The sequence below is a fragment of the Carassius gibelio genome, chromosome B20, assembly GCF_023724105.1.
Source record: "Carassius gibelio isolate Cgi1373 ecotype wild population from Czech Republic chromosome B20, carGib1.2-hapl.c, whole genome shotgun sequence".
Taxonomy (NCBI): domain Eukaryota; kingdom Metazoa; phylum Chordata; class Actinopteri; order Cypriniformes; family Cyprinidae; genus Carassius; species Carassius gibelio.
Genome location: NC_068415.1, coordinates 16,787,846 through 16,807,092, shown reverse-complemented (window position 1 = coordinate 16,807,092; position 19,247 = coordinate 16,787,846). Strand labels below are relative to the sequence as shown.

At 37.6% G+C, this 19,247-nt stretch overlaps 2 protein-coding genes across 3 annotated transcripts in view; both read right to left on the bottom strand.

The window, feature by feature from the left end:
• Nucleotides 1–204: 204 nt before the first annotated feature.
• On the bottom strand, nt 205–9,052 carry LOC127984401 (cerebral cavernous malformations protein 2 homolog). 2 transcript variants are annotated; one of them, XM_052587040.1, is made up of 10 exons: nt 8,749–9,052; nt 4,760–4,936; nt 4,030–4,113; nt 3,771–3,954; nt 3,509–3,639; nt 3,278–3,413; nt 3,004–3,058; nt 2,788–2,917; nt 2,498–2,636; nt 205–2,049 (listed from the first exon to the last, which is right to left on the bottom strand). In XM_052587040.1, exons 1-10 carry the CDS (start codon nt 8,776–8,778, stop codon nt 1,763–1,765), a joined length of 1,353 nt encoding a protein of 450 aa, XP_052443000.1. In that variant the 5' UTR covers nt 8,779–9,052; the 3' UTR covers nt 205–1,762. The 2 variants fall into 2 exon arrangements, with proteins under 2 accessions (XP_052443000.1, XP_052443001.1); XM_052587041.1 differs by lacking the exon at nt 8,749–9,052 and adding an exon at nt 5,618–5,791.
• Nucleotides 9,053–9,611: 559 nt separating this feature from the next.
• Nucleotides 9,612–19,247, bottom strand: part of LOC127984494 (XK-related protein 6) — a 52,264-nt gene continuing 42,628 nt past the window's right edge. The window contains exons 2-3 of the mRNA XM_052587152.1: nt 16,934–17,130; nt 9,612–15,684 (exon numbers count right to left, since the gene is read on the bottom strand). Of these exons, the coding sequence (XP_052443112.1) occupies nt 14,711–15,684; nt 16,934–17,130 (1,171 nt within the window). The 3' untranslated portion in view covers nt 9,612–14,710. The remainder of the gene's footprint in view (nt 15,685–16,933; nt 17,131–19,247) is intronic.

Genomic DNA, 19,247 nt, shown 5'->3' with positions numbered 1-19,247 from the left:
AAAGTTTCTTTAGTGGAATTTATTTCCTACTCCATATTAATGAATGAATAAAGCATTTATATAGCACTTTATTGGGTTTTTTTCAATATGCCAGTTCAAGAAATCGAAATCAAAATGTGTAGGTAAGTCCATTCTTATTCTTCCTCCTGTAGTTTCACTATAAAGTGCTCAAATAAAAAAAAAAACAATAAATGAGGACATAAGTGCTGCACTTTTTTTTAATTCATACTTCAGTCACATTCTGTACAGATTACAGAACATTACTTGCATCCATGTCGGATGATACAATCAGTGAATCTGCAAAGGCACAATGTTAGATTACTGAAAACTCTTGAGGAGATACAATGAACGACAGGACATGAGTGTAATGCAGTGCACTGAATATTGCATTCTCGATCAGCCAGAAAATTGACTTTGTCTAATATCCAGATTTTCCAGGTTTTCAGTCAAAACCAGAAATATATAATGCTACATTTCCTACCTGAAGAAACCCACATGATAATAACTCGGTTTGATGAAATTTAAAAGAAGTAAAAAATATATGTTAGAGGAAAAACGTGTCACAAGAACAATGACCAGTTAATATTTGAGGCTGTAAAAGGGTCAAGTTTTGATTGGCACTTCAGTGCAGGAGAAATATACTGCACCTCATGTCCATCAGGTCCATCAACACACATAAGGCAATGCAGATCACGCTTTAGGAAGTGCACCTTCACACTGATCAGAAGACGCATTCAGTGAGACACAAGTGGTCTCATAATATTGACTTCTCCGTCAGTTAAATCAGAATTGCAAGATATAAACTGCGAGATATAAACATGATACTGAGATAAAAAGTTATTTTTTTTTATATAAATAAAGGTAATTGGTAAAGGTAACAGTTGAGTTTTTAAAACTTGCAATTAATTTTTTTGTCCGAATGAGTTATCCAGTACTTTGCTCCCTTTTTTCATGGAAGTCAGAATTTCAAGATATAATCTCAACTGCGAGACAAACACAGCTGAGAAAAATTGAGGGAAACTCATAATTTTTTTTGTAAAGGGTTACTTTTTAACTTATAATTCTGAGCATTCTCACAACTGACTAATAAACCAAAGTTTATGTAATTTAACATCTTGCAATTGACTTGAGAGATATAAACTCAATTTAGATTTTTCACAATTCTGATAAAGTCAGAAGCAAGAGGTTAACTTGCATTTGCTGTAAAAGTCTGAACTATGGAATAAAAAGGCACAATTACCTTTATTTTTCGAATAAAACAAGTGACTACAATCTTTTACATTAAGTTATAAATTCTTTCAATTCTGAAGTTTTTCCTCAGAATTTCAAGTTTATATCTCGCAAATCTGAGAATTTCTCAGAAATATAAGGAAAAAGTCAGAACTGTAAAATAAAAGGTATTATTTATTCTTGGTAGAAATAAGCTTTCATGCAGATCAGTGTGAAAGAGCAATATCTACCAGCAACAAGGTTTCTCATTAGTGGTAGCAGATACTGCCAATAAACATCCCAGAAGAACACAACTGCTGTCCACAGCAATACACAATTCTTCTGTCACAGGTCTTGAAAATCAAAATCAGTAAACTCTGGTTGTGTTAATATGGCACAACATATAAAAATAAGGATGATGGCCAGGAAGTGGTATCCAAACTCCAGCATTGTCAGATTGAATGGACAGCAATAAGGGCCAAAGCCCCGCGTGATGATCTCAAGAGGCGATTGGCTAAAGCACACTGCGAGTCACTGACCCAGTGCTGTGACATCAAGACGACACGCCGTCCTGGTCCATACTGCTTCCTAACGCTTCAATGTCATTGCTTATGTCTGAAATCATGCGGTCCCATTCGTCGCCCTCAGAGGTGGGCGTTCCTTCATCCGATCCACCTGCGGCACCGTTTCCATTAGTGGTGGAGTCTGACGCAGAGCTTGTCGTGCGTTTGTAACGTCCAAAGCTGTCCGTTATGATGCCGCGGCCATCCTTCACGCCGATGGTTTCCAAAAAGTTCTCAAAGTGCTGGCTGTCCTTCTCAGGAATGAAAGGCCGCAGTCCTGGAGAGGAGAAAACAGAAGGGAATGTATCAACATAATGACCTATGAACAAATGTGAAGTCTGATGTACCATGTGTGTGTGTGTGTGTGTGCAAGTAATTTTTTTACATTCATTGTTTTTTATTTCTATGTATATTTAATTTATTTTTATTTTGGTTTAATTTTATTTAATTGTTTATTAAATACCAACAAATTCACAAAAGGTCAAAAAGGTGACATAGTTCGGAATATGACCTTTGCGACAAAAGCTACTAGTTTGCAGGTATGTTGTTAATATTTTTTATTTCAATTAATGAAAGCAAATAATAGTTTTAGTAAACAACAACAACTCTGCATCGACATGATGCAAATAATGTTAAAGTTTTGCATATAAAGTCATTGAGCAACGAGTAATCCATTAAAAAACAGCTATGTTTAAACAAATTTAACATCCCAACATGTAACTAACCCAGGAGGAGGAACTTCCTGCTGTCTCCGTAAAGCTGACGCAGGTTGATGCAGAACTCATGGATGGAGGCTCCGTTTCTGTACTCACGTAACAGTGTGGCAAACTGCTGGATCTCCTGAGATGACAGCTTTGTCCTCAACTATAGCAGAGGATGACAGGAAAGCAGTGTAAAAACTGAAACCCGAAACGCATGATGGGATCATTTATATATGCAAAGACGAATTACAGACTTTAACAACAGACATTCAAATGTATTTTTATACACTGCACTCTACCACACAAACACTCACTGTGGTCATGTAGTCTTGTAAAAGCTCAGCAGCTGTTGTGCTTAGTTCACTCTCACTGGCTGTTATGGTTTGTGGTGAGGCTGGGGAGGGGCTAGAGGAGTGTCCCGCCTCTAGAGAGCTTTGGAAAGTACTGAGATTGGACAAAAACACAATGACTGCTCAATTCGAGAGATAAAATGGCACATTACTGCAGAGGTCGGTTGAAGCGATACTCACAATGTGCTCGCCTCGGCCTCAAACACTTCTTTGACATCTTTGCTTGAGGAGTCCTCTTTTATTGGGAAAAAAAAAGTATTTAGAAATATTTCAAGTCAGGGTGATATTAACAGCCTAAGCTTCATGAAGCATAAATATGATTCCAATAAATCACCCCCAAGTTGAAATAGTGATGTGAAACTGACTGTGGTCTGTGGTTTTGGGCAAGTACAAATTTACTGGGAAATCCCAAAATGATCTTGCCATTAAGCTCAGTAAGCTCTTGCCTACTCACCGCTGCAGATCGAGAGATGCCTGATGGGTGTTGTGGCTCCATCAAAGATGGCCCTGTCCAGGAAGTCAATGGTGGACTCAGTGTAGACGATCTGGAAGACTTGACTAAGTAGAAGACACAGCTCCTCTGCTGCAGCCTGCAAAACCAGAGCTCATGATAATCAAACCACTGCTGCCTTTACAATAGCAGTAGTTTTTCTAAACTTGTCTGTCACTTATTTCAGAATCCAACCTTATTGTCGACAGCCAGCACAAGCAGGCAGCAGACCTCCACAAGCACAGCGCCGCTCTCCGAAAGAGAGCTCAGAGTGGGAGATTTTGACATCTCTGTACTATGACATGGAGAACCTCCGGGCTCCCGAGCTACAAACGCAAATCATACCCCATGGTAAGAAAATCTAAAATTATTTTCAAACATTATCCTTAGAATCTTTTTTCAATTTCCGTGTTCTGTTGCACTTTTGGTGTAAATGTTCATCCACATTACTGCGTACCTGTTTTTAGCACCACGAGGTGGAGTGAGTCGTCTCTGATGTAGGACACAGCTGCGATGTCATGAATGGGTACGCGGAGAATGATGTCTTCTCCGTCGCGCCACATGAGCTTCACATTGTATGCCGACAAACTGACAACAGCATCCTGCTCTGATGTCAGCTGCCCTGCCAACTGATGAGACTTCTGCAAAACACATTAGAGAAGCAATGTAGGAATTTATCTTCCAGAACAGACAATGTCATTGGCTATTACTCTTACCCTGGCATTGTCAATAAGCTGTAAAACCTCTGTGCGGCTGGAGGGATTCAGATATCCAGGAACTGAGGTCAGCTGTCCCAGATACTACAAAAGTAATAATAAAAATAATGAAAAACATTTATATTAAAAAATATATATAAAAAAAAAATGGCAAGAAAAAATAAGGGGAAAAGGGATGCAACCAGAGACTGCACTACAAAGTTCTTTTATTTTATTATTTTTGTCTAAGGAGCTCTAGAATCTGGGAGCAGCAGTGCTAAATAACCTGCCACCCATAGAAGCCCCTAACTAGCTACCTAGGAAACTAAGGGAGGGAGGGTAGAAATCAAAGGAGTTGATATAAATGTTGGTATTATCAGCATAACAGTGGAAACCATGGTGCCTCGTTATCTGTTGAAACAGATGCATAAACTGAAAATAAAACCGGACCAAGTATCGAACCCTGAGGAATGCCTTAGGTTGATTAGGTAAAGGTTTTGTAAAAATAACAACTTGCTGCAATATGGGATCCTGTGAAGAGCTTGTGGCAAACACTTTCAAATGCAGAGCTTGAATTCAAAAGAAGAATATTATGATAACTGAGGGTTGACTCTTTTACATGCTTTTAACTTTAATTGGAGACACTGCCTTTGATGGCAAAAGCAAAAGATTTGGGAAGGGTTTTCTCCCCCAAACAAAATGGGAAAATGAGCACATAATACAATAGCACAAATAAGAATGTGAGTAATACCTTAACTTCCTTCTCAATGTAGTCATTGAGCAGAATGTCTGGGTCGATACGGTGATCTGGGAGAGAGAGGGAGAAGGTGTGGAGGGCCCTACGCTCAGTGGACTTCTCTAGAGTCTTCTTATCTCTCACCTTCTCTCCTTTCAGAAACACCCGCTTGAACGGAGACACAATACCTGGCTGAAGAAAGAAAGAGAGAGAGAGAGAGAGAGAGAGAGAAAGGAAATCACATCTCAACCAGAGGAATTAAAAAACACAAGAGCTTTTTCAGTGAGACCATAATTTTATGAGTTTGGTCAGTGGCTAGCTGGACCAAAATGTTTCTTGCTGATGCCTTTCTGATTCACTTCAAACTGACGACATCTTTGAATTCTGTGTTCTGGACTGATGGGGCAACTATTACAACAATCCCAAGTCTTTAAATACATCAACCTCCATGGAAGTGAAGGTTATACTGAATCAATTTTATTCTGAATTAAGTTACTCTGAATCAAATTTAATGAGAAAGAAGTTTATTATAAAACATTCAACATAAATCAGCAAAATAGATGCATTAACACTCTGTCCTTACCCTTCAAATGTACCACTGGCTTAAAAACAACACCACAATCAACTAGTCTCAGCAGTACATTGGCTTGAGGGCTTTTATGAAACCCTATACCTTTGCGAAGCATAATGAGATCGACATTCATGGAAAAAGAATGCTACTTACTCTGTGGTAAACTTAACCACTAATGTCAGCTTGCTATCCAAAATAAAAGTCTCTAAGCTCTTGGAAGTAGTTAAGGCTGAAACCTAGAGGTGGACTGAAAGTTTAAAATTACATTTAAGAAATAGAAGCAAGAGTTCTGCGAGCCCTACCTCTGTCTCCATGATCAGTCACTTCGACAGCACAATGGAAACTGGCGGCGCACAACAGTTGTCCTATGCAACCGTCAGTTGCGCTCTGCTCTCAAAACAGGTTGCATGTGGCTTGTGACAAATGAGGGCTAACTCCCTCAAAGCAGCAAAAGAAACCACACCCCATGACACACACGCGTCCTCAAACACAAACTTAAGCTATAGTTCATGCAATCAGGAAGAACAGAAACCACCATTTCCTGTGATTAAACACCCAAACAAAGTATAAAAAAGGTTGTAGAAACTGCAGTCCTTCTATAAAATGATCTCCAATAATTTCATTCTGTTTAAATAACTGCTTTGAGTTAACAGGACTTCAGTTGTGTCACACTAGAAGGTGCTAAATACAGGGCTAGGTGGGATGTAATTAAAAGATGAACTTGGCCTAACAAAAATAATTAAACCACTTCGAGTACAACAACACAAACAGTCTAGAGGTCTGTTCAAGTTGTTCAAGATCAGTCCAATCACACATTATATTGAATTTAGTAAAATTATAATGCACATCTATGTGTGTTATTATCTATAGATAATAAATAAATATAATTTTTTCACACTATTAATTATTCATTAATATTGTACTATAACATTTTATTATAGGCCTGGCCTAAAATGCAAATCTACTTCTATACAATATTTAATTTGGGGGGTTTGCTCCATTTTATATATTCACCAAGGAGTCTTTGTCCTGAACAAGGTGCAGGTGTCCTGATATAAAGTATTGAAAACCATCCCATGGAGCCAAGTATATCAAAGCTAACTCATAATATTAGAGGTTTTCGTGTATGAGCAATGAATCTATGATATATTCGGTCTCAGACAAGCCTAATTCTTTTGCATACTAAATTATTGAACAGTCAAGCAAGGAGACGCTAAGGAACATCAACATTTCATGAGCTCGTGTCCTTCTGAAATTTCAGAAAACAAGGTGTACAGGTGATCCTCACCTGGATTTAACAGAAATAGCCTTCAAAGGTTTGGTGCCAGTAAGATTATTTAAAAGAAATTATTACTTTATTCAATTCAGCAATGATTTATTAAATTGATCAAAGGTGACAGTAAAGACATTTGAGTCATGGCACTTAAAATGTAAAATTTTAATTTCAGAAGCTAAAATTTTTGATCTGTCAATTGATTTTTCTGAAGAAAGATAAAAATTTAAATATTGTCAATGTATATTTACAGAGTAGAACAATATTTTTTTTTAGAGATTGTCTGGTTTATTAGTAAAATCTGTTGACTTCAGCAATATTTGTTGCATTATGTGCCAATGGTGATCCTTCAAAAATAGGGAAAAGGCATTTTTCAAGTTTTTGCTGCAAAGTTCACATGCCTGTAACTCAATAAGTATTAAATATATCTTAATGACCTTTCACACATTGGGTCTTAAAAACATTGCTTTTGGCATCTTCATTTTTAAGGCCCTATATCCTTCAGTCACAGAGATACTGTCATTTCAGTTTGGCTCCAAAAGTAAATTCTTAAAGTGTACACATTTAAAGACCATTTGAACAGTCAGTTAGTTTAAATTGAAAATATATATTATATATATATATATATATATATATATATATATATATATATATATATATATATATATATATATATATATATATATATCTCACCAATATTAAACTATTTGAATGGTAGATTATATAAAAAGATTTTATTGCTTTAAATTCAAGGTTATTTATTTCAGGTTTTACAAATGCCTCTGTTTAACAAGCAATCACAATAAAAAATATTACTAATATAAAATAAATTGCACACTGATTTTGACAGTAAACGACTCAATGCCTCCAACCTGTGGTCACTTGAGGAAACTGATTCTCTCTGCTGAATCAGACTACCAAAACATTCATTAACACATAGCTGCATTAATAACGACTGACAGCCTGACCGTTGAAAGATTACACATCATTCTACTGCGTCTATTAATCATCATTTGCTTTAACTGAGGGAAAGCAAGCATCTGCAGCACAGCGGTGGTTAAGAAGCAGACACAGGGGGCGTCACTTCCTGTCTCAATCTTTGGAGAACCCAACCCAAGTCTGAGCTTGGCACAGAAACACCTCCCCTACAAAAACACTGATCTGACAGGAAACCTCACGTCAGAAGAACCCTGTGTGTGATCCTGCAAGTCCTCACATCAGATAATGTGTTCCTGCAGCCCTGTTAACTTCATCATCGGACAGAGGAGTACACAGACTCAATATAGGGTCAAAGGGGAGACTTTTAAGGTCTGATCATTTGATTTGAGCAATTAATGCTAAAATAATGTGCCAACTGTACCCTGGCTTAATTTTGAAGCTGTACTCAAAAAAATAAATAAAAAAATAAAAAAAATAATATCACAAACACAGATTTGTAGAGCCATTCCCACAATTAATAAACATGCTCACAGCTAAAATGTAGATGCAATCATTAATAGTAATAATAATAATTTACATTTTTATATGTTAAACATACATACAAACAAATTTTGTATTTTTTTAGGATTCTAAACAATTTATTTTGTTAATATTATGTATAAAATATTGTATACATGCATGCTATATAGATACATATATGCATGTATACAATTTTGTTGGACAATGCTGCGATACTATGGCTGTAGTTTATGAATCTTTGATTGTTCTTCTGCTACTAATTGTTTTAGTTGTTGTTGTTTTTCTTTATAAATAGACAGTACAGATTAGAAAACGCAGGTACAGATGATCGCATCTCAATTGTTTTTCTACGGGACCATAGGGGTCTCTGTAAATCTCTGAAACACTAAATGCCATAAAGAATTCCAGAAGAAAATGACAAGAGACCGAAATGTAACAATTACATGAGTCACACGCTGAGATTCTCAGGTTATTTTGGGTGATGCGCCTTACGTAAACCACCAGCAGTTCCCCTAACGTTACTAAAGTAACGACAAACACACAGAGACTCCTCTAAATATCACCAGTGTGAAGAATAAAATGAGGGTGTTTTATGAGTCTGAAAAGAGCTAAAACAGCTGTTTATCTGTGGTTAGGCCAACACATCTAACGTACTAACCAGTTTGTGGATCATGCGAGTAAACTTTCAAGATTTTTGCTTACCTTTTTTACTTTCTTTACGTCATCCTCCATCTCTATGTAGAAATGCTCTTCATTTTAATTGTATTAGACGCAGTGATGTGCACGAGTTCAGTGTCATCTGCCTCAAACACTTCCACGGAGGCGCGCTACCGATCCGAACTAAACAAAACACCGCTCCAGACAAACGACTAACCTTCTCAACCGTGATTAAAAAGTAGGGATATATTCAGAGGGGGACAGAGACCTATAAGATGTCATAAAATAAAACAAAAACAGCAACAAACTTTTCAATCCTGCCGCCATTTTGGGCGTAGGACGTCTACCCACAGTGCTTTGCGGGAGAAATAGAAACCTCATAAGTACATATTAAACTACAAACTAAATGGTCTTATTCATAACCCATGAAAATGAAAGATTCGCGTCAGTTTAGTATGTTTTAGATTTAGCATTTAATCGTAAGTAATAGTAATAAGTTCTAGTACAGTGGTTCTTTAAAGAGGGGACTGGGGCCCACTAGAGGGCCTCAGCAAACTCTGAAAAAGACTACAAAAAGACTTAAATCGTATAATTACAGCACTTTACCTGAATTAAAGTACCACAAACATCTCAGAATGCTTATTTTGAACATATAATGTAGCTAACATAGCCTACTTCTAATTTAAATCTGTTCCTTCGTTTTCATTTGTCTTTGTTTATGGATTTACTAAATTAGCTATTTTAGACTATTGATATTTCATCTGTTGTAACCGCCACCAAAGTGAAATAGTTCTATTGTTAATCAGATCCCCCCAGCCCTGAATGTGGTTACATGCTTGGATATATGAACAAGTTATAAACTGTGAATACATTAGTGTTTCATAAATTCGATTGAGGATAAAAATGAATTATAATAATGTAATATCTTTATTAAACAACAATTTGTTACTCTGGGAAATCTATCTCTATCATATCAGTATACATTCACATACACATCTGAACATATACATTAGTATATAACCACTTTGATCTGTCATTGGGCAAATTCTGCATAAACATAAAGCATACAGTTTTGTATATATATGTACTCACTTTCAAATACTATACTTATTTTTCCATTCTTCAGTGATGAACAGTCTCATATATAGATCTACAGTAAGGCTCAACATATTCTTTTTTGTTAGTATGATATTCCCTTTTTCACCTAAAAAACCAAAGTTTACAAAATCAACCGTAGCACCATATGTTGTCATTATTAGTAATATTTTTCCCCAAAAAATAAGGTCTAATGCATTACCAGACATCAGGTTTGTTCTCAAATAATGGCAACCAAACAAAACTATTCACTTTCATTTGTATTTGACAACATCAAATAAATCTTTTTTTTTTTCTCAACATAAGTAATAAGTACAGTCAGTTATGAAAAAAAAGAAATGTTTTACAGATAGTAGCAAATCATTTGCTTAACTTTGTGCCCTCTTTCTTTAACAGCCCGTGTGAGAAATACAATGACGATCTAACACAATCTGTTTTACAGGTAATTTACCCGTGTCCAACAGCATGGATAACAACTCTAAAATCAGCAGCAATTCATCTGATAACCATAATCATTAATAAGATCATTTCCAACAAAATATACAGCCAGATCTACAATAACAGAAGAAATACACATAGGTTTAAGACATAGAGATGACAGGAATATACAACACAGCAATCACTTTCTATATGTTTAGCGATCCCTTTTTTACCAGTAGTACTTTTAGGCCTGTATAGATGAATGTCAAAATGATGCATTTTCATCTTTTTTTCTCTTACGAGAAATCCTAGTGCAGATTCTAAACGCCTAAACATATTTTTTTAAAACTAAAATACATAAAAATAAACCAGAAATTCGGGGAAGAAGTAAAAAAAGAAACATATTTGCTGCACCGATGCTTCTTTGTACAGCTTGAAACATAATAAATGGCACCATATTTCAAAGAGAAATGTTTGGCTGTAAACTGTGTTGAGGTGCTTGTTCTTCCAGAGAGGAAAGAGTCCGTGAGCTTAAAGAGGCAGGTCTATCGGACGGTGGCCTTGCTTAGTGAGCCACAACAGGGGTCCTGCGGTCCACATTCGTGGTAGCACCTTTAGAATATGTTGAGAAGCACCAGGTCAAGAAACAAAAATGCACCGTTTTGTGGTTGTTTCGTCATCAGAACTTTTGGCTCTATATCAATACTGATCATTGCGGAACCACTGTACAGAACTGGACTGGATGAGCGTGTAGAGGACCCAGGAGCGATGGGTGGGGCGTTTCATTGAAGTAAACATGCACATGTGTTGGAGGGGTCACCATAGGATGCATTTTGCGGGCATGCTAAGAATCCAAAGGATGTAGAAGCAGTCTGAAGATGGTTCAGCACTAGAGGCCTTTAAAATGTGTCTAATGCCATCCCAGGTTTTAGTTAAAATATTCAATCCAGTCAGCACCATATTTACGTACCCCCATTTTTTTTCTATTCTTATTGGTCTACACAAATTTTTTCTTTTTTTTCTTCTTTTTTTTTGCAGGCATAAATCCATTTGGCTAGACATTTTTGTTCACAAGACAAACGACAGAGAGAAAGATTAACTTGTTGGCACTACAGCTCATTCGTTTCGCAAGACAGAGGAAGGCATAGACAGAGGTACATTAACAATCATTAAATAAATTGCTAACTTCATCATAACTGTCATTTAGTACCCACACAAGCCAAATCTCATTCCTTTTTCGCATTCGATCAGAAACAAAACCCTTGAGAATAGTCGAATGGAACCGGTCTGTGTATTTCATCTTCAGGAAAAGTGTGGAACCCAACATTCAAGTAGATGTTAAGTATTGCCTTTAAGTTAATTTAATAAGCAGATCATTTCGTTTTGCAAAGATTTACCTAGAGAGCACTTTTTGAGTGGGTACGGGACAAAATTGACTGGCTTGTTACAGTACTGAGTGTGAAATATGAATGGAGACAGAGACACTGGCATTGTTGTTTGCTGCACTGGCTGCCATGGCTGCACAGAAGCACCCAAAAAGACAAGGCACCACAAAGAATCAGATATTAGAGACTGGTCCCACATACCCATCCCACCCTCCACGTCTACAAATGGCAGCATGAATTTAACATAAACAAATCTGATGCGTAACTCATTTGACTAGTAAGACAGTAATCTAAAACGAACCAATTGGGAATTATATGCATGCTGTGCAGGTTTGGATTTGTTGCAAATCCCGCCCCTATATCTGATCAAACGTGGCAATGTTGGTCACTACACATCATGCTAGTGGAATAATAGAAGAAAATATCACAGTGTAGTTGAAAATATCACCTGAACTGTCTTTCCTCAAGTGCGTTAGCGGTTACCGATTCTGTAATTGGACTATGAACGTATCATGGGATGCCAGGCAGCCGAGTCACGCAACCGTAAAAATGAGTAGTCGTTGCACACGTCATAGTGTTAACAGGGTTGGTGATATCCCAGCAAACAACAATGCATTTATGTGCCAAGCACCTACAGGAGTGGAATATCGGTGGCTTTTTAGGCACTGGAAGGGAACAGGGAACAGGAAATGGAGCTGTTGCGTTCGTTTGCTTAAACTGAAAACCTGATATTGCGAAGGTTACGGTATATTGATGTTTTGGAATGAGACTTGCATGAAATCACCTGCCCGTCCCCCATTCCCTTTGGCCAGGCTGTAAATCCAAGTTGTTATCTTGAAACATAGTCAAATATCCTAAAATAACACTCGCATGAGAGCGGTGGAGGGGTCAGAGCAGCAACCAAGGATGGAGCTGAAGAGGTAAGACCTACAAACCAAAGTCACATGCATACACACACTTGAATACACACACTCACTGATAGCTATTTTCTATCCTCATGTTCTTTTCCATCCCTGGCAAAACAAACCCTCCACATCGTCAACTACAACCGATCTGAAGTCTGCTTGGAATATTTCAGCAGGCACAAATGGGGTTTGTAGCAGCCAAATGCGGTGAAACTTGGCATCCCATGTTAATTTCTGCATTTATCTCGCCTGGATGCTAAACAAAGCATAGAAAAAAAATAAAATTACCTCAGCCTTCACAGAGCAATTCATTCTCAACTGAATTGATGAAATCAGGGGAATATTACCTCAGGATTGGAGGTAAACAAGTGGCTTTTTGTAGAGGTAACCCTCAGGTTCGTTCTAAGTGCACCATATATAGGATACAGAAAAAAAAAGAAAAACAGAAAATGGGATGTTTAATTCAATCTTGCACATTAGAAACCCTCATTCGTTGGTTGGCACCTGGCAACCTAGTCAATCTTCAATATGTGCAACCTTGGCATGCATTCGATGGTGGTGTATAAACTTAGCTAATTCCAGGCAAAAGCAACACCTTTTTCTCCAAACATTTCAAAGTACATTTTCAAAAAAATATTGCACAATTCAAATAAAGAACCTTTTTCTTTTATCAAAAATGAGTATAGTACATTTTGAATGCGAATGGTATACCATTAACACATGTAAATGTGTCATGGTTCTTCACCTTTTAAGAAACCATTATCCTTTTTCTGAAGAAAAGGTTTAAGTGGAGAGAAAAATGCAATTTTGTACAGGGAATGATGGAGGAGTGCTAAAGGTTAGAGTTGAGCACCACACACTGCAAATATTTCTGTTCAATATTACATTGTAAAAATGGTAACAAGCAATTGTTACTTCTCTAACCCTCAAAAATAACTTTGATCTAGTCTATTTCATTATGGTTTGTTTAGTCATATAACTTAATATTTTTCCTTGAATAAAACCAATGGATTTGCATGTTAAATTCACATTAAACACATTTTGTAAATTATATGACAAAATAGTTGTTTATTTTTTATGTGTTTGTGTTTATTTATGGAAGGACTTAGGAAATATGTCCTATTTATTCTTTCTAGCGTTCATCAGTTGCTCACATGTAATATAAATGGGTTAAATATATCAGTGTGCCATATATATAAAAAATAATAATCATATGCACTACCGTTTAAAAGTTTTTGTGGGAACCATGATACATTTTTTAGGATTCTTTGATTAAATAATAGAATAGAAAAGTTGTACTGTTTACTGTCACTTTTGATCAATTTAATGCATCCTTACTAAGCCCAAACCTTTGAACGGTAGTGTATATAAGAAAATATGTCCCATTTTTTTAGACATAGCAGTCATAAAGTGCATTCTCACATACTACAGATGGGTTAAAAAAAATAGTGGGCCATATTTAAAAAATTCAAATATTCAACTCCCTCAGATTACAGAGCTGAAGATTATCACATCACTAGTGAGATTCAGTATGAAAACAAGTGTTAAGAAAAATATTAAGGCCCTTGATGATCAAAATAGTGGTGGCAGTGTAATATGGTAGGCCGTCACCAAAATTTAACACCAATTTTTACATATCATCGCATTTTATTTGAAAAGTGATTGTACCTTTTTGGTGCACTTTCCCAACAATTTCAAGCCTCTTCCCCCTTTACCAAAGGAGAAAAGGAGTGGGTCATCATGTGCTATTTTTGACAATCAAATGTGCTTTTTAGTGTCTAGCTAATATTAACTCATTTGCCATCTTTAAGATCAGTTGTCACCACAACTGCCTGGGAAAAACGTAGGCACAAAATGGTAAAAACTAAATCAGAATGAGGATGCTAAAGACTATGTTCCTCCATCATTCCCATCATACACATCAGAGGCGACAGGGCCACACACACCATCAAACATACACATTATTTGAACATTCACACCATAGTAACCCAAACTAGGGAATGTTGTATTTCGGACTATTTGTTCTCCAACTCTATACTGTGTTAGTCAAAATATATGATGAATATTCTCCATTTAGACTCTTTTAGATGCACTCTTATAGCTTCAGAGCACAGCTAAATAAAAACTCTGAAGAAAAAGCACCAAGGGAAGTGGAGAACCAGAGAGGGCATGATAGAAAAGAAAGAGCGTCATCGCACACCTTCACAGGGAGGACTCGTACTGGAGCAGCTCGTAGAGGAGGGGTCCATCCCTGTACCTGATGCCCACCGCATTGGGGCTGATGTACTGGAGGATGTTTATGGTCCGCCGCAAACGTCGGTCCACAAAGTGAGCATCCCAGGCTGGGTAGCGCTTCCTGGGCATGTCGATCTTGATGAGGGGCCCCTCGGGGGGGATGGGCCGACCTGCCGCATCAGTGGGCTCTGTGGATCTCACCTGGAACACTGGTAGACAAGTGTCTGTGGCAGCCTCCTCCGGCTCGCTGTAGTCCCCTGAAGCCATCCCCCTGGTCGGGGTGGCTTGGGAGCCCCGAGGCCCCGGAGTGGGAGCCATGGGCTCAGCCTCGGGTGGTAAGGGGAGGCCCCAGAGCAGCTCAGCACAGCAGGAACTTGCCAGCACCCTCAGCCGGGGCCCCATGGGATGCAGGACGCCGTAGTAGAGGACCATACAGGCCACTCCGGAGGCAAAGCACAGGAAGACGCCGCAGAGGGCGGATGCAGCGTAGGAGTCGGTAGTGACCGGGTCTCTGTAGGTGTACCACAGAGCAGTAAGGATGGTATTTTCCACCAGCACCAGCGAATAATAAACCACCATGCGGAATCGGGTCCTTCCCTCCTTGACGTTAAACCAGCAGAAGACATAGACCACGCCTACCACCATGTTGAATAGCACCTCTTCCCACTTGGACATACAGAAGTCGGTGCCTCCGTGGATTACCCAGAAGGCCATGGCACACCAGTGCAGCACCACAAAAATGCCAAAGTAGATGTGGAAAACTGAGGCAAAGAGGGCGAAAGATAGAGCCCGAGAAGAAATGGTGAAGAAACGCCACAGAAGATGCACCAGCGCTCCCCGGTAGCTCATGCTCTTTTGGTCGTCGCGGGAATCACGCAGAAGCTTGTGGTACGAGGCCAGAACCCAGGAAAGAGAGAGGAGAGACGCGACTGCTGACACACCTGGACAACAGAGAGACATACAATTATTCTTATTCATTATGCAACCATTGCTTGTTTATAGTTGCAATTTATATGAATATCTTTAAAAAATAATGTAACATGTAATGTAATAATGTAAATAATGTAACTGTAATGTAACTGTATTGTGAGTAAATCATTGTGTAATTTTCATTTTTACATGATAAATGGACAAGTATCAGGACTACAATGAACACATTAAAGTGTGTTTCAAAGTCCAGGTTCTAATCTGTCTGTTATTCTAACAAACTGCAATCTTTGAAAATTTTCTGTGTGTCAAAAAAGAACAAAATCATAATGCATTATATATGTACTGTGATGAATAACATTAACTGTCTGCATCCAATAATGCTAATGAAAAGCATGCTAACACATACAAACAGCATCAATCATTGTCTTATCATTTCTACAACACCTGCCTAGCATTTGTTGCAGCCATTTTCCAAAACACACCTCTTTCTTGTTCTATATAAGACGTTTATCATTCATTCTGCTGAGCTCAGACTTCATGTTCATAAAGGCATCTGCACGGCTGGCAGTGCTGTCACCTCAAACGTAAGAAATGGTCTTACGGCTCAGATTATCTGCTGCACAGCAGAAAAAACAGGCTCCCCACAAACACAGTTGATCATTTCAAAAGTCTCAGCCAGGGAGGGCCTTATTCTCAGAATCATCCACAACTCAGCCTTTTTTTTCCAGATGCACAGTATAAATTTTCCATGATGTGTCTGGTTTTCTGAAAGATTAAGAGGGTTGTTGGATGTGTTGATAAATTAATACAACACAAAGCTGAGAGATCCAGTTGGCCATATACTATTGTCACTTGAAAAGCTAACCTAACTGCAAATTTTGGCCATGAATCATGTTGTTACAGAGCCTTGAGTTGCACTCATAAAAAATTAAAGGTACATTTCCAGTAGCATTTCTAATCAGGGGATGTTGCTAGAGCATGCAATGCATGTGACAAATCACCAACAATCAATTTGGAACAACTCTCACTACTGAAATTATTAACCTATAATTGCATTGTGCTACACCAAAATCACAAAATATTAATTCATGAGTAAATATATCTTCTGAAGGTTATAAATTGTGTCACATTCTTCTTGCCAAGGTTTCAGGGTTATCCCAGTGAAAATGATACATCCAAAAACATTCATCATTGACACACATAAGCAGTTCTGTTCAAAATTTCAGTGGTCTCAGTACAGAGCCTAGGGGCACTCCTTACACTGCAGCGTTTCTGCCCGGTTCTTCTGGATCATGATGCAAAGCTGGAGAACCAGCTGTGGAGCACTTTCCAGAAATGTCTCCAATAGACGGAGCATGTTGACATCGGCATACTCGTACATCATGGCCCAGTAGAAGCGTCGCTGGTTCTCCTTTTGTCTGCGGCTCTGGATTCCTAGATACATTGTTCTGATGTACCTGCAGAGGTGCAGATGCAGAAGAGAAGGAAAGAAGATATAGAATAAAGCTGGAATATACAGAGAAGGAATTTTACAGATTACATTTCAGATATAAAAATGACAGTAAAGAAAAAGGGAAACAGAGAAACACAAAACAAGGGGAGGGATCAGATAATCAGACTGATATCACACATTCATTATGGATATACATCCTCTGTGAGTTTATGACCTTGTGGTATATTTGTATTCTTCAAACCAGTGTTGTGTTGGGGAGGAATTAAAAGTAGTGATGGTGCTACTTTTACATATTTTTTTAAGTGTGACAGCATCTCAGCTGTTCTCCTAGTAGTGTAGCTTTTCTTGTAACAATCTACTACACTAATGGTGAAGTGTGAAAATGCACTTTGCTGTTTTCTCACATTGTTGCACAAAGTTTTGTGACTGAGATAGCTAAGGCTAGAAAAAAAAGAAGGGCTCATAAAAGCTGAGAAATGGCACATCCGCAAGCAGAATACAGAGGTAGGAAGGCAACAATCATCTGAATCCAATGATCATCTCACATCTTTTATACTAAGAGTTTCTATTCCATGACAACTGAGTGAAAAATGTTAAATGCATAGTAAAAGTGTGTTTGGTGGACCACTTGTATGTAAATTAGTGCTGTCAAATGATAAATCGCAATTAATCGTTTGACAGCACTAGTGTAAATGTATGTTTTTAGCCAACTTTTTCCTTTTCCGTAATTTAAGGGAGAAATTAGTATAATTAGATATACACGTATTCACATTTATTACCAAAGCTCTCTCTATTTTGTTGGAGATCATTAAACCGTCATGATCAGAAGTCTGTCTGAAATCAGTCATGCGCAATGTCTGCCTGCAAAGTCATTGCCTGATAGGGCAATGAGTTAACAAGTCAGCAGCCTAAAGCTTTCAGGCACAGTCACTGTCTTTGTTATTGAGTCATTTGAATCAGTCACTCAGCTGATTCATTTAACAACACAGCTTCATTCTGGAACAAAATACCACTACTGTGTGTTGCTCAGAGACACGACAGTTGATTATGCTGTGTCTTCTTTTGAAACTATTTCCATTGGTGGAGCAATAATTAATAATAATAATAACAAATATTCTACATAAATATTATTTTTGCTCCCAAACATTCACTTAACATGTTCATTAGGATATATTTTGTGTGGTTTTGTTTTGCAATCAGTAGTGTGTGATAACTGGAAGTGGATGGTTATTCCAGCAAACATACAGACTGCTAATCTTGTCCTATCTCTTATCATCCTGTGTTAAAGACACCACTATGTACCATTTGGGACAGTGGCCGACGGGCGTCTGTCTAGGCAGGGATGGAGACAGTCAGGGATTGATTATCTGTGATCTTGAACTTGGATGATCTTCTAGAGCTCAACACCATGGATTCACACTATATTTATTGGAAGGCAAACATTTCTCTCTCATTTCTTACCCAAAGCTCATTTATGAAGCTTTCATGAGAGAAGCTGAGATACTTTAAGAACATATGAGCTGATTACATTCCGCCATAATGACACAGGACTGAGACTTGTGAGGCCAACAGGAGGTAAATAGGACTCACAGGCCCAGTATCTGAGAAAATTAAACTGCCTCCTAAAAAAAAGTGTAATGATATGTCTACACCACTAGAGGGTTCACTTCACGTTTATGTAAAACAGGCTGTAAAACACAATCTGTAAAATCTGCAGACATTCAGTTACTTAAAGGTGGTTCAAGCTGTTTTTTCTCAATACTACACATAAAATGTCCCTACTACCTTACAAATATCATTAAATAGCTGTCCTGAGAAAACACACTTGTTTTTTTGTGATAGTCTACACATACCAAATAAATAAATTTATATGCTATATATTTGTATATATAGTTAATTATTCAGATTAATGTAACATAATAATGTCATACTATTGTTTGTTGATCTGATTATAGTAGTTTTATCCTTGTTTTTAAATTATATATTTCAATTTTTTTGTATTCTAAATTGTTGTGTAGAAAGCAAAACAACTAGCAATCACTCTGTGAAAGATAATGGGCATCTGAAAAAAGAACTAATATACAAAGTCAAAGTTACAAAATAAAGCTGCAACTGAGAAAT